The 13253-nt window shown below is 38.8% G+C and overlaps 1 protein-coding gene across 1 annotated transcript in view; it reads left to right on the top strand.

The window, feature by feature from the left end:
- The window catches only part of LOC307097146 (zona pellucida-like domain-containing protein 1), a gene marked incomplete at both ends in the record, with an annotated part of 42590 nt that extends 29748 nt beyond the window's left edge, over positions 1-12842 (top strand). Inside the window, 4 exons of the mRNA XM_079767128.1 lie at positions 4913-5084; positions 6325-6433; positions 12232-12261; positions 12667-12842. Of these exons, the coding sequence (XP_079623254.1) occupies positions 4913-5084; positions 6325-6433; positions 12232-12261; positions 12667-12842 (487 nt within the window). The remainder of the gene's footprint in view (positions 1-4912; positions 5085-6324; positions 6434-12231; positions 12262-12666) is intronic.
- Positions 12843-13253: the final 411 nt, after the last annotated feature.

The following is a 13253-nucleotide window of genomic DNA, read 5'->3' as shown; positions in this document are numbered from 1 at the left end:
TGATCGCGGGGGACCTGGCCGGCTGTCCGCTGGTGCCCCAGGCCTTCCGAAAGCCTCCGGGGCAGCCATGGCACAGACGCTGAGCTCGCGGCGCCACTGGCGCCGCGAGCTCAGTGTCCTGCTGGCCCAATCAGCTACCCCGGCCACCCTGAGTCCCGCCCCCTGTGCCTCCTGCTGGCCCAATTGTGGGTGTAGCGGAGTGATGGTAATTTACATATTACCATTTTATTATGTAGGATATATATATATATTCAATAAATGAAGGCATTTCTGACAATGTTCCTATATACTACAAAAGAAATGTGAAAAATGTCAGAAAAAAATTGTTAAAGATGAATTAAACTTATTAGGAAAAATATTTTCATGTGCTGGTTGGATAGCTCAATTGGTTGGAGTGCCATCCCATACACCAAAAGGTTGTGGGTTCAATCCCCAGTCCAGTTGTGTAGTGGAGGCAACCAACCAATGTTTCTCACATTGATGTCTCTCTCTTTCTCTCCCTCTCAACATATCCCGGGTGATAATTAAAATAATAATAATAATAATAAATGTTGCCATGAAACAGATAGATTTGTAATCAAATATTCTAACAATAATTTTGTTTTACAATTTAAGAAGTAATTATATTTATGAAGATACAATCAAAAGAACTCAGGTCAGAAAGAACAGTAAAATTTAAGGCCACGAAAATGTGAAAAGGGAATTGGGAGAATTTTAGATGAAATCGAATAAAACAAATCTATTGCAAATGGAGGACATAATTAGAAGGCGTGCAAAGGAGAATAGACACAGCAGACAGTACAGGGTGGGATATGGAAAATAAAAATGAGAAATTCAATTAAAAAGAAACAAATGTGAAGGAGACGATAAAAAGGTTAGAGTAGAAACAATAGAAATAAAAGATGGCAAAAGGAACTAAATTCATGTATAATATGCATAATTGGAATCCCCCAAAGAACCAAAATAATAGAATAAAACAAATATTTAAAAATAAAGCTCAAGAATACACTCCTAAATTAAAGAAATTTGTACCAACATAATGAAAGGGCATTGGATAATATTGAAGCTTTCACAAAATGGAACTATAAAAAGACATAGTCAGAAATATAATAAAAGTGAAAGACTAATTACCTGCTCTCAGGAAACTTAGTTCTGGTGGCCGATAATTAAGTAAGGATATAGGAGTTTAAATGACATAATAAATAAGCTATATATTGATAGCTAGCAATTTAAAACAATATCATAAAACAGAAAGTCACTACCACTTGGAAGTTTAAAACTCTTAAATAACATTTGGATCAGAAATGAAAATATGAATCAACATTTTAGAAAATATAAAGAACAATTAAGTTATTTAAAAAAAAATAGACAAGTACAAGGTACTCAAATCAAGAAAAAAAGTGATAAAATACAACTCCATAAAAACAATAACAAAAAAACATGGAAACGAGGAAGGTATAGCCCTACCAGATATTATCTACACTAATAAAAGAGAAACATGCAAATTGACTGTCCCTCCGCCACGTCTGCCAGCCAATCAGGAGTGAGTATGCAAATTAACCCAACAAAGATGGCAGCGGCCATGGAGCTAGAGCAAGCAGGAGACTTGGATTGCCCCTGGTGACGGAGGAAGTCAAGCTTCCCACACACCCTGGCCTTTACTCAAGGAGGGGCTGGGGAAACAGCCATCAGCCCCTCACCAGGCTGGCCAGGCGCCCCAGCAGGGACCCCCACCCTGAAGGGGTTTGGCCAGCCTGCAAACCACCACAGGCCCCTCACCCATGCCCCAAGGGAACCCCCACCCTGATCTGGGATACCCTTCAGGGCAAACCAGCCAGTCCCCACCCATGCACCAGGCCTCTATCTATACTAATAAAAAGGTAATATGCTAATTAGACGGGGAGACCTTCTGGACAAAGCCATGGTGGCAGGACAGAGGTAGAGGTGGTTAGAGGCCAAGAAGGGTGGGTAATCAGGCCAGGATGGGATGGCAGTTGTGGGTGATCAGGCCAGTGGGAGGGGCATTGGGGGTGATCAGGCTGGTGAGGGGGGGCAGTTGGGTGTGAGTAGGCCAGCAGGGGGACAGTTGGGGGGGAGCAGGCCAGGAGGGAGGGCAGGGTGGGGCGAGCAGGCCAGCAGTGGGGGCAGTTGGGGGCGAGTACGCTGGAACGGGGAGCAGTTGGGGGCGAGCAGGCCAGCAGGCAGAGTGGTTAAGAGCAATTAGGCAGGCAGGCAGGTGAGTGGTTAGGAGCCAGCATTCCCAGATTGCGAGAGGGATGTTCGACTGCCGGTTTAGGCCCGATCCCTGTAAACCAGCAGTAGGACATCCTTTGAGGGGTCCCAGATTGGAGAGGGTGCAGGCCAGGCTGAAGGAAACTGCCTGCCCCCCCCCATGCACAAATTTCATGCACCAGGCCACTAGTAGTTAATAAAACTCTAAAATTATTAAATAAATGTGATACTATGCAAGACTAGACACATAGATGACAAAAATTTGGAAAAGTAAGCTGAGAAATAGATCCAAAACGTGGGAATATACTATATGGTAGGCTGTGATATCACAAAGCAGTGGGATAAACAGAGATTTTTTAAATAGTGCTGGATAATGGATAACCATGAGAAAATATAGCACTAGATCTATAGTATACTTCACTCAATACACCATAATGAACTTTACACAGATTATTAACTTAAGTATAAAAACTACACCTTTAAAAGTGGTAGAAAAATATATTAACACTAGCGTTCCCATTGCAGGAAAAATTCTGCAATAGGGTTTCCTGCTGCACTCTACCCCACCCTGCCTGCTCTCCTCCCTTGTCCCCCGCCCCGCGATCTCCGCCAGCCCCCCTGCTTTTGTAACTTCTCCGCCAGCCTGCTCTCCTTCCTTCTTCCTTGGCCCCGCCTCCGCTCCTCCCTTCTCCCCCGGCCCTGCCTCCGCTCCTCCCTTCTCCCCCGGCCCCGCCCCTTCTCCCCCGGCCCCGCCTGCTCAACTTCCTTCTCCCCCGGCCCCGCCTCCGCTCCTCCCTTCTCCTCCCCCCGGCTTGCTTGCTTCTCTGCAGCTTTGCTCCCTTCTGCAGCTCTTGGCTTCTTTCTACACTGTCGCGATATGCAAATTAGCCGCCATCTTTGTTTTGATAATTTGCATATTCGTCCTGATTGGTTGGTGGGCGTGGCTTGGCTGGTGGGCGTGGCTTGGGCGTAGCGAAGGTGCGGTCAATTTGCATATTTGTCTATTATTAGATTAGATAAGAAATTGCCTGAAACCGAACATTGAAACATTGGAAGTTAAATGTGAAAAGGGAATCCAGAATGCTTTGGTCAACCTTAATCGCTCTGAATGGTCAGAGCTAGTCACTCATTGTTTAGTTGAGACATTGGTAGTTAAATCAACTCTCACCTGTTAAACATATGTAAATTTTTGCTGATTGTCTATTATTGGAATTTCCAGCCTAAAGGATATGGGTGTATCTCAGAACCCCAATAAAAGGGATGGCAAAGGCCAGAGCAGTGAGTAGTCCTCCCACTAGAGGTGGGCTCCCGCCTGGCCCCCCATTTCCCCAAATTGATTCTTTTCTAGCTTCTCTTCATTTTGATTGCGGCCTTCTCCAGAAACCGGACCTGAACGGGAACCCTGAAACATGCGGGACGTGACAAGGGATCCCACAAGAAATATTTTTAAAACTTTGGAATATGGAAAACCTGTCTTCAGCCCAAATACTAGACACCATAAAAGAAAATATTGAAAATATAACATGAAAATAAAAGTGTGTATGTGTGCACACATGCAGACACACACACACACACACACACACACACACACACACACACACACTGTGAGGAATGTCCAAAGCCAAACAACAAAGTAAAACAATATACAAGATATTAGAAGCAAGGATGCCCTTTTCCTAACATATAAAGAACTTGTAGGAATCAGAATGGAAAGGCCAACCATAGAAATTTGGGCAAAGGACATAAGCAGTTTTCAGATTAAGAAACACAAAGTGGCTCTAATGTATATGAAAAATGTAAATAATAATTATATGGTGATAGTTTATTTTTCCCTTCAAATAGGGAACAATCCAAACATTTTTCCATAGGTTTTATTCATGTAGCTCTGGGGGAAAATAGGGATTTTTTTCATATATTACCGAGGAAGTATAAAAATGTAACAGTATTTATAGAGGGTTATGTAGCAAACTCTATCAATTAATCTCACAGATATATTGCATAGATACCCTGCACATGTTCAAAATGCTGCATTATAAGGCAACCTATTATTTACTCTGTTTGTAAAAAGTAAAATATTCAAGGATACACAATTAGGTAACTAAATAAACTCTGTCAAATGGAACACTATACAGCTGTGGATAAAGAATGAGGAGGCTCACTAAGTATAGATATGGAAGGATCTCTTAGGGTACATTGCTAAATTTAAAAAAAAGGCAAGGTCAAAACATGTTGATTGTGCTACAGCTTGTGCAAGAAGGAAGGAACAATAAGAATATGTTGCTTGTGCTTCTCTTTGTACATTCCCTGGGAGGATGCAACACAAGTGGGATCACCTCTGTCAGGTTTGTATGTGGATGTGACTGGTATGGACAGGGTCAAAGATGGGAGGAGACTTTTCACTATATATACTTATATTTTTTATTGTTACCATGTGAAATTACCTCTAAAAATTGATAGTAATGTCATAATCAGGAACTGATCTATTTATGTTCTATGATCAAAGTCATTCTTACCATATCTGTTGAGCTAGCTTATTCTCTTATTAAATGTCTCTAGCATGGCATGATTTTGTTAGCTCTTAATGTAGTGGGGTACTTTTAAGACTGCAGAGATTTATTTACAAGTCCCAGTGGGCTGGTAATTTCCATAATATCCTGTTTTCACATTCCCTAAAATGCAGCTGTGACAAAGATCCGCAGACCACGGTCATTGAAAACGGTAGAAGCCAGCAGGGCCGCTTCTCCTTCGAAGTGTTCCGATTTGTGAAGCACAAGAATCAGAAAATGTCCACCGTCTTCCTGCACTGCGTTACCAAGCTCTGCAGAGCTGATGACTGCCCCTTCCTGATGCCAGTATGTTTCTGAGCAACTTTAGTCTAAATCGTCAAATTGATCTAAGCTGAAAGGTTATCAAGTGCTCACTAATTTCTGTAGTGAGAGTGGATGTGCATCAGGTCAAACTGTTTGCAGTAGGATTTATTCATTCATCCAGTGGAGATCTATTGAACACCGACTTTGTGCCAAGCATTGTACTGGGAATACAGAGATGCATGCATGAATTCTGAATTCAGTGAGCTTATCTTTTAGGAGCAGGAAATAGTCATGAAATGAAACAAGAGAAAAATGTTATGGCACAAGGCAGACATAGATATGGGCTGTAGTAAGAGGCAGTGCCCATCATTGTGAGAGAGATGAAGCAGAAGATATTAGGAGGGTTGGTGGAAGAGATGAACCTTGAGCTGTGCCAGAATATGGATGAACCCAAAAGGAAAAAAAAATCAAGACTGGGAGAGACACTCCATGCCAAAGAGTGGTCAAAGTCACAGACACTTAAACAGAGTAGCCAGGGAACCTCCAGGCCTACAGTCAGGCTGTGGAGCAGAGTGGAAGATGATGGACAACCTGAGGAGGGGGCAGGGCTGGCACTAGAAAGGGAGATTGGGGCCAGATGGACTAGGGATCCCTTGGATTAAAACTTAAAATCTATAAAAGGTGAGATTCTGAAGTGTGCTTAAAGCCATCACATAAACTATAGAACCATTTACTACTGAATAAAAAAATTCTATTGTTGACAGACCTTATAGGGTCATGTCAATATTAATCTGAGAAAAATACAGGCACATTTTATAACATGAAATGACTTTAGTATGTTTATATTCATGTTCAAATTCATGATTTTCTTTATTGTTATAGACTAGTTTAGTTCTAACCAGCTATATCAGATGGGGTTAAATGGAGAGTTCACATTACCTTGGCTCTGTGCTGACCAACATTTCAGGGAAAGATTTATTAAAGGCTTGAGAGAAATAAAAGAGGAAAAGTTTGATAAACACAGCTCTTTTTTCAGGAGAGCCACTGAGCTGTGTAAATTAATGAGGCAATGCACTACTATAACGGGAGGAAATAAGAAATGTGGCCCAAGCCAGGATAAGAAACACTGTAGCAGTTATATGTAAAGTAAATAAATGCACAGAAGTAAATGAATAAAATTAAACATGTGGTATCTCTTCCAAAAGAATCTGCTTTCCAAATGGCCATAAAGAAACAATTTTGTGCCGGTGTGGAATTTCATTTGTTTTCATTAACTCCTCAGAGTTGCAGCCACAGAGAAAGGAGAGACGCAGGGAGGAGGACCACTGGGAGCCCCCAGAGCACTTCTGGAAATGCCATCCTCTCTGCGGGGCCCATCATTACGCGGAGTGGTAAGCGTGCCCCTCCTTTTGTGTGTAGCAATAGTCAGTTCCAAAATGGCTTGTTAGTTGGCTTCTAAGGAGAACACAAAGTGGTTCCTAAAGAGCGCTAATTAACTGTAAGACAAGATAAACTGCTAAACAACTTTAATTTCACAGTAGTTTCCTGTTTACTCAGCTTACACAAAGGGCAGTATTGTCTTTATCACATTTCCTTTTACACACACACACACACACACACACACACACACACAGAAAGTATACCATCCTGGACAGTTTCACCTGCCCTTCCCAATTCACTCTACTTTTCCGCCCTGCCCTCTGCCCCTGACAGACCTGTGTGAACTTAGACTATAGGTAGCTTTGCCATCCAGTTTCCGGTTGGGCTTGGCCAATAAGTGGCGCTCTCAGAGAATGGTAGTGAAGTCCACCCAGCTCCTGCCAGACAACTCCCTTCACAGAGCTGGTCTCAGAGCTGGTCCCTCCCCTTCACCCATTGCCGGATTAACTTTACTTTCTCTTGTGAATTCCCTACATTTTTATTAATAGTCCTATTAAATTCTCCTTAAATTGCCCAGTTTGCGTACCCTTTCTTTTCTCCCAGGATCCTGAATATTACATAACCCCGTCTAATGTACTCTTTCATACTCATGAATCTACTAATATACACAACTGTTCATACATATATATCCTCATTTATGCAAGTACAATATTTGTATATGTATATGCTCTCTCTCTCTCTCTCTCAAGTGATATTGCTTTACATCAGCATGAAACCAGAGACATCCAGAATAAAACAGACATGAAGTGTAAACAAAACAAATTAAATTTTAATTAAAAATAAAAACACACCAAAAAACTAGGTAGTTCCATCTTTTGTCCTAACAAGCTTTGTGACTTGGGATTGAATTTTATTTCAGTTCTGTGGGCAAATGTTTCTCCAGTTTTTAAATAAAGGTTTTGAAAAGTACCCTTAAAGATTCTTTCTAAATCTATAGTTCTAAATTTGTCTTAAAAAGCAGAATTCTGATTTGGGTTATATTTTAATATTTTTATCTATTTTATATTAGCCATAAGTCTATTGTTGTATTTCAATTAGATTATCTTTACCTTTTCTTCCATCCCACAGTGAAAAATGTTTTACGTGAAGTAGGTGATTAAGCAAAAAGTGGTTTAGGCCTGAAAAATCCAGACAATTGCGTTATTCACTCCCCTGTGTTTGTATCAACATAGCATTAAAAAAAAAAAAAAAGCTAAGAGGCCTTTTAAATAATGCAGACATTTATTAAATATAAAATTTCAAACTTAGTCCACACTCCTGAGAGTTTGGTATGTGTTTTGAAAGGTTTGAAAAGAACTAGTTAGTGGCTTATAAAAGGCCCAAATCTTATCTCTCTTTAGCTGTCTGAAATAGCTTCTAGAATCAGACTGAATGGAAACTCAGCTCTTGTTGCCAATGATTAGGAATGCTTTGGGGTTGGTACAATAAAAATGTTTTTATTTCTATAGAGTGTGTCTAGTGTCAGTTTGCTGTAAGAAAAGAACCTTGAAAGTTGAGTAGATGGCTTTTCTTCTTATTAACCTCCTTGCTTTCCTTTTTACTGGAACCAAATTCAATTAATTTATTTTTTAATTTAAATATTACACATTTCAAATAATTTGCTAGTGTAACATAATTTTCAAAAACACCAAAATTTCTATAGATTACCAAGTAGAAGTTTCTAAATAGCTAACCAGAAATTCAGGATTGTAGGCTTCACCTACATCATATCTAGTCATCCAAAATAACTATGTTAAAAACTCAACGAACTAATGCCTTTAATAACAACACCACTGATGTCATGCGGGATTTCTTCCTTTCTAAGTTCAACTTGTTTTTACCTCATGGGTGATATTTATTCCCAACACACTGAAGTTGCCTCTTAGTCACCTTGGGCTCTCCACTGGCAAAGCTCCCAAAGGATTATGTTCAAACATTACAGATCCCCTTCCTTCCTCTCTGACTCTCTGTGAATTTATTTTTAAAATAATTTAGATAAATAGCAATAGGATGTTTCTCAATTTTTGGTGATCATGGTGGTCTCACTGTGTAGAGGACCATCTATAACAATGTTTCCTAAAAAAATGTATTTAGTTACTAAATAATATTTTAAATTCCATGTAAACACAGAATTTAGGAAATCAAGCTGTATCCATCCACAGGCAAATCCAATATAAACTTAATGTCCTGCTTAATAACCAAGGCAACCTTCTTTCCTTGGTTTCACTCTATTTTTACCGTAGGTCAGCTAGAATTCATCTCTCCAGATCCTATGGCCGATTTTATAGAGAGAAGTCCAATTTCAGGCTTGATTTGCTCTGGTCAAATCTCTCTGATACTTGGAAGTTTTGCTTTTTTTTACTCATTGAACCACTCCTTTCCCCTTGGCTTAGGTCAAGTTTAATAAGATGTTAAACCTCAGAACTTTTGTTTTGTTTTGTGTTTTAATGAGATCAAATCCATTCTGGTTATTTTTACCCAACATTGTTAAATCATTTTGTTAGTTGATTTAGGAAAATATTTACATCCTCAAATTTCAAATATCTATAAAAGTCCTGAAGTGTTATTCTTTTAAGCTCCCAAATACTAAAACTATTTGATAGGAAAATGCTTATCACGGGGTACAATTCTGGAAATTTAAAGGTATCATCACTGAAAAACAATAATAATAAATAGTCTGTTTACATAAATTCCAATGGAGAAGTCCAAGACAAACTCTTGTTCAACTAGTATCATTGAGTATTTTCGGTAGTTAGTAATTCACCCAATTGAATTTATTTAGCCCCTATAAGAGATAGGCACTCTGGTTGGAATCTGAAATACAATAGAAAACAGGCCATAGTCTGCTCTCAGTGATCTCAGAGTTCAAAGGTAGAGATAGACTATGAACAAACATAACAGGGTAGAAAGTAAAAATTTTGAAGGCTCTGAACTTGAAATATGTGGTTCCTTTTACTATATAGGTAATTGAAAAAAAAAAATTTAAGTAGCTTGTGCCTGGCTGGTGTAGCTCAGTGGACTGAGCATCATCCCATGGACCAAGGGGTCCCAGATTCAATTCCCAGTCAGGGCACATGCCTAGGTTGCAGACTAGATTCCCAGTGGAGGGTGTGCAGCAGGCAGCTGATTGATGTGCCTCTTTCATGGATGTTTCTATCTCTCTCTCTCCTTCTCCCTTCCTCTCTGAAATCAATAAAAATATGTTAAAAAATATATTGTGCTAAGAAAACTATTCATTTTGCATATATCTTTGTACTAATGTTCTTCCCCCCCCCCCATTTATTTCAACTACTTATATGAAAGAAAAGCAGAGAATGATAATTTATCTGCCATTTCTGGCTTTGGAACAGCTGTGGCATTGCTGTGACCACTTTTCTCCTATTGGTCCTCAGCTAACATGTTTTTGAAGAACCCATCAAGTTTAGTATTCTAATCTGATCTAATTCCAAAGGTTTATTTTGGCATATATGTCTGTTAAGAACAAGAGGACATGAAAAACAAACAAACTAACTAACAAAAAACAGGAGTGTAGCCCTAGCCTGTTTGGCTCAGTGGATAGAGCATCGGCCCGGAGACAGAAGGGTGGTCCGGGCATGTGGGGGAGGCAACTAACTGATGACTCTCTCTCACGTCATGTTTTTTTCTCTCTGTCTCTCCCCCTTTCTTCCACTCTCTCTAACAATCAATGGCAAAATATCCTTGGGTGAGGATTAACAAAAATATAGAAAAATAATTTTTAAAAAATACACAGGAGTGTGTGGTGACAAAAATTTTCTGGAAAATGTCTACCTCCCCTTTCTGGGCTGAATGGGGCTTTTATTTCTTTTTTTTAAAAAAATGCAATGATACTAATATTGCTGGGCATCAGAAACAGCAACCAGATTAAATTATTTTCTCTATATTTATCCACTATCAAATACAATCCCATACAATGTTCTAGTATTACATGCTTGATTTCAGCCATCTGCCAAATGTAGGATGCTTCCAGTTTCAGAGTCCTAGAACCTGGAGCTGGTATGGCTCATGTGGCCTTGTGTCCCCACAGAGATTTTGTTCACAGCCAAGCCTTTGTGGGTGACACCTGGGATATTGTTCTTACAGAAGTGTTGGAGATAATGTGGGAGAGGAGGGGATATTCTGACTTTTCTTATTAACCTCAGGATGCAGAAAATAGTTGGGATACTTTTGCCTAATTTGGGACATATAGGAGAAAGGAGCTTTCTATTTTTTAATAGAAACATGTTTTAGAGCCAATGAGTTTGATTTCTAAACAAAGAATAACTGTTAGAAAAAACTTTAGAGTGTTATATATTCTTCTCCATGTTCCAGGGAGGCAGTTTGCCTTAAGAGAAGAGTCACATGGACCTTTTGGATGAATTAATCACAGTTCCTTCATCCCATCTCTTTCCATGAAAAGAAAGTGTCTATAAAATGGCGTTGCTTGGAGGTTAGGATTTTCCTAAGGGTGCCTTAAAAGGAAAATTGGAGCTGTTTTTCTTTTTGTCCTATAGCAATGCACCGCACCATTCTAAAGATTCCTGAGAATGCGTGCTCTATTAATTTTGGGCATTGCTCTTCAGGGATCAAACAGAGGAACCATCATTTCTGCCGAGACTCACATGTCTAAAAAGAAATGGCATCAGATGTTTTATAAATATCTCACCAAGTTCTCCCATCAATGGTTTCAAATACTGATCCTAGAGTTTTGTAGCTTGAGATATTCATCTCTGACTAAAAATATTTTTTTTCATACTTGGCTAGTTTATATTATTTTAGAAAAAGGAGGCTGAGGCTGAGCTTTTACTTAAACACATGTTTACTTTATCAAAGAGGCTGTGACAGATGGAAGTTTCTTCATCTGTAAAGTGGGGGTAGCAATCATATCTAAACCATATGGCTATTATGAGGATTAAATGTGATAACATACAAAACAGCACTTTATAAACTGTATGGCACTACATGCACATTAATTGTCATAATATTTATACTCCAAAATCTGTCAACTGCACTCATTTTATGGTTCAAATAACAAACAGTCACAGATGCACACACAACCACATATTTAAACACAAATACAAAGTTCACACATTGTACAAGCTCAAGGGTTAATTGCTATATGATTACTAAACAGGTAACAAAAATTGTAAAGCCAAGTGAATGTGTTCATTGCATCTATTATTATGTTTGCCAGGAAAAAGTGAAAAATCAACAGCTTCCCAGATGCAAATTAACCTACAACTCAAGCTCAGACTTCATGTTTCCCTTTCAGTTAGTTATTAAGTGTGAATTTATCTTCTTGGAGTGTAAAATGATGCTTTTGCTGATTTCGATGGGCAAATTGGCAACACTTAAAATAGAGCAGCACTAAATAATGAATATTTCTCTAGAACAGAATAACAAATGGCAGGCTATAGGGCTATAAAAAATGTAATAACTGTTAACAATTACTGCCCCCACTAACATGACTAAAGAGATGATGATGAAACAAAGCTGGCAGAAAAGAACACAGAACAGTATATTTTGCAATTATATTGTGGCAGAGTATGGGCTTGGGGAACAGATAGATGATGAAATTTTTCACATGTGGAATGGAAAATTGGAAAGCAGAATAGTTTAGGAGAATTTTTATTATCAATTGCCTTCCCCATGGAGCTTGTGGGTGAAGGTGAAGAGACATGTTGGTAAAAAGTAATTATAGAATTATAATAAACATAGATAAATATTTGGAGACACAATATTGCTATTCTTTTGTTTCTTTTTCCCCTTCCAGATGAGACTCCAACCAACAATTCACAGCTTGGTAAGATAATTAACATATACTGAAACTAAAATTATGATTTTTTAAATTTTAAAGTTTTTTTGGTGATCAGTTGCAAATTCATAATCAACTAAATATATTACAAGTTTGTTATATTTTAAATAACAGTTCACTGAGGATTTCTGAATTCATATGTGACCTGTTGGTCAATTTTTATTGAATTTTATAGATGACTATTATTTTTTGATAACCTGGGGCTACCAAGCTTCGAAACAATGTAATCCTTTGGTTATTGAATTTAAAAACAGTCACATAGATTGTTGCTTGATCTAGTGTCATGCTGTTATTCTATAAGATACCGATGGCAGATGCTTGCATATATATAGGGATAAGGTAACATTAATCTAACATTGGGCCTTTCCACTGTGTTTGTCTTATTACTTATAGGTTCTCCAAATGAACCACCATTCCAGCTGAATGCCGTCACCAGCGCACTGATATCAGGAATGGTCATTCTGGGCGTCATGAGCTTTTCCCTACTCCTGTGCTCACTGGCCCTTCTGCATAAGAAGGCACCCAATAGTTTGGTGTTGAATGGCATAAGAAACCCAGTCTTTGACTGACTGCAACAGATTCTTGCTCTGGAGAGAAGGCTCACTGTGTGATCTCAGTCTGTGTTCCATCTGAATTGAATGTGAGCCAGCACTTGATATTTGTAGGTTTGGTAGGTTTCACAGTGTAGCTCTTCAGCGTGATGCTAGCGAAAGAATTTTAATAATATTGCTGTTGTCTCTTATGGATGTGGTCAGCCATATTTGTATGGCACCAATGATTATACTGACAACAAGCAAATAACATTCAGGACTTATATCTTACAGGATAAGTCATATTTTATTTTATTTCAATTTTCTTGTGATTATTGGTTATAGAGATAAAAGATAGGAATAGGGAAAAAAAGGAATTATTTACATTTTGCCCCATAAGCATTAAAACCCAATGTACTGGCATTTAGATTTGCAGTCCTGAAATGAAAG

This window comes from Cnephaeus nilssonii (genome assembly GCF_951640355.1).
Source record: "Cnephaeus nilssonii genome assembly, chromosome: 3".
Classification (NCBI taxonomy): Eukaryota; Metazoa; Chordata; class Mammalia; order Chiroptera; family Vespertilionidae; genus Cnephaeus; species Cnephaeus nilssonii.
The sequence above is the reverse complement of the archived record's forward strand: the minus strand, read 5'-3'. Positions and strand labels throughout refer to the sequence as shown.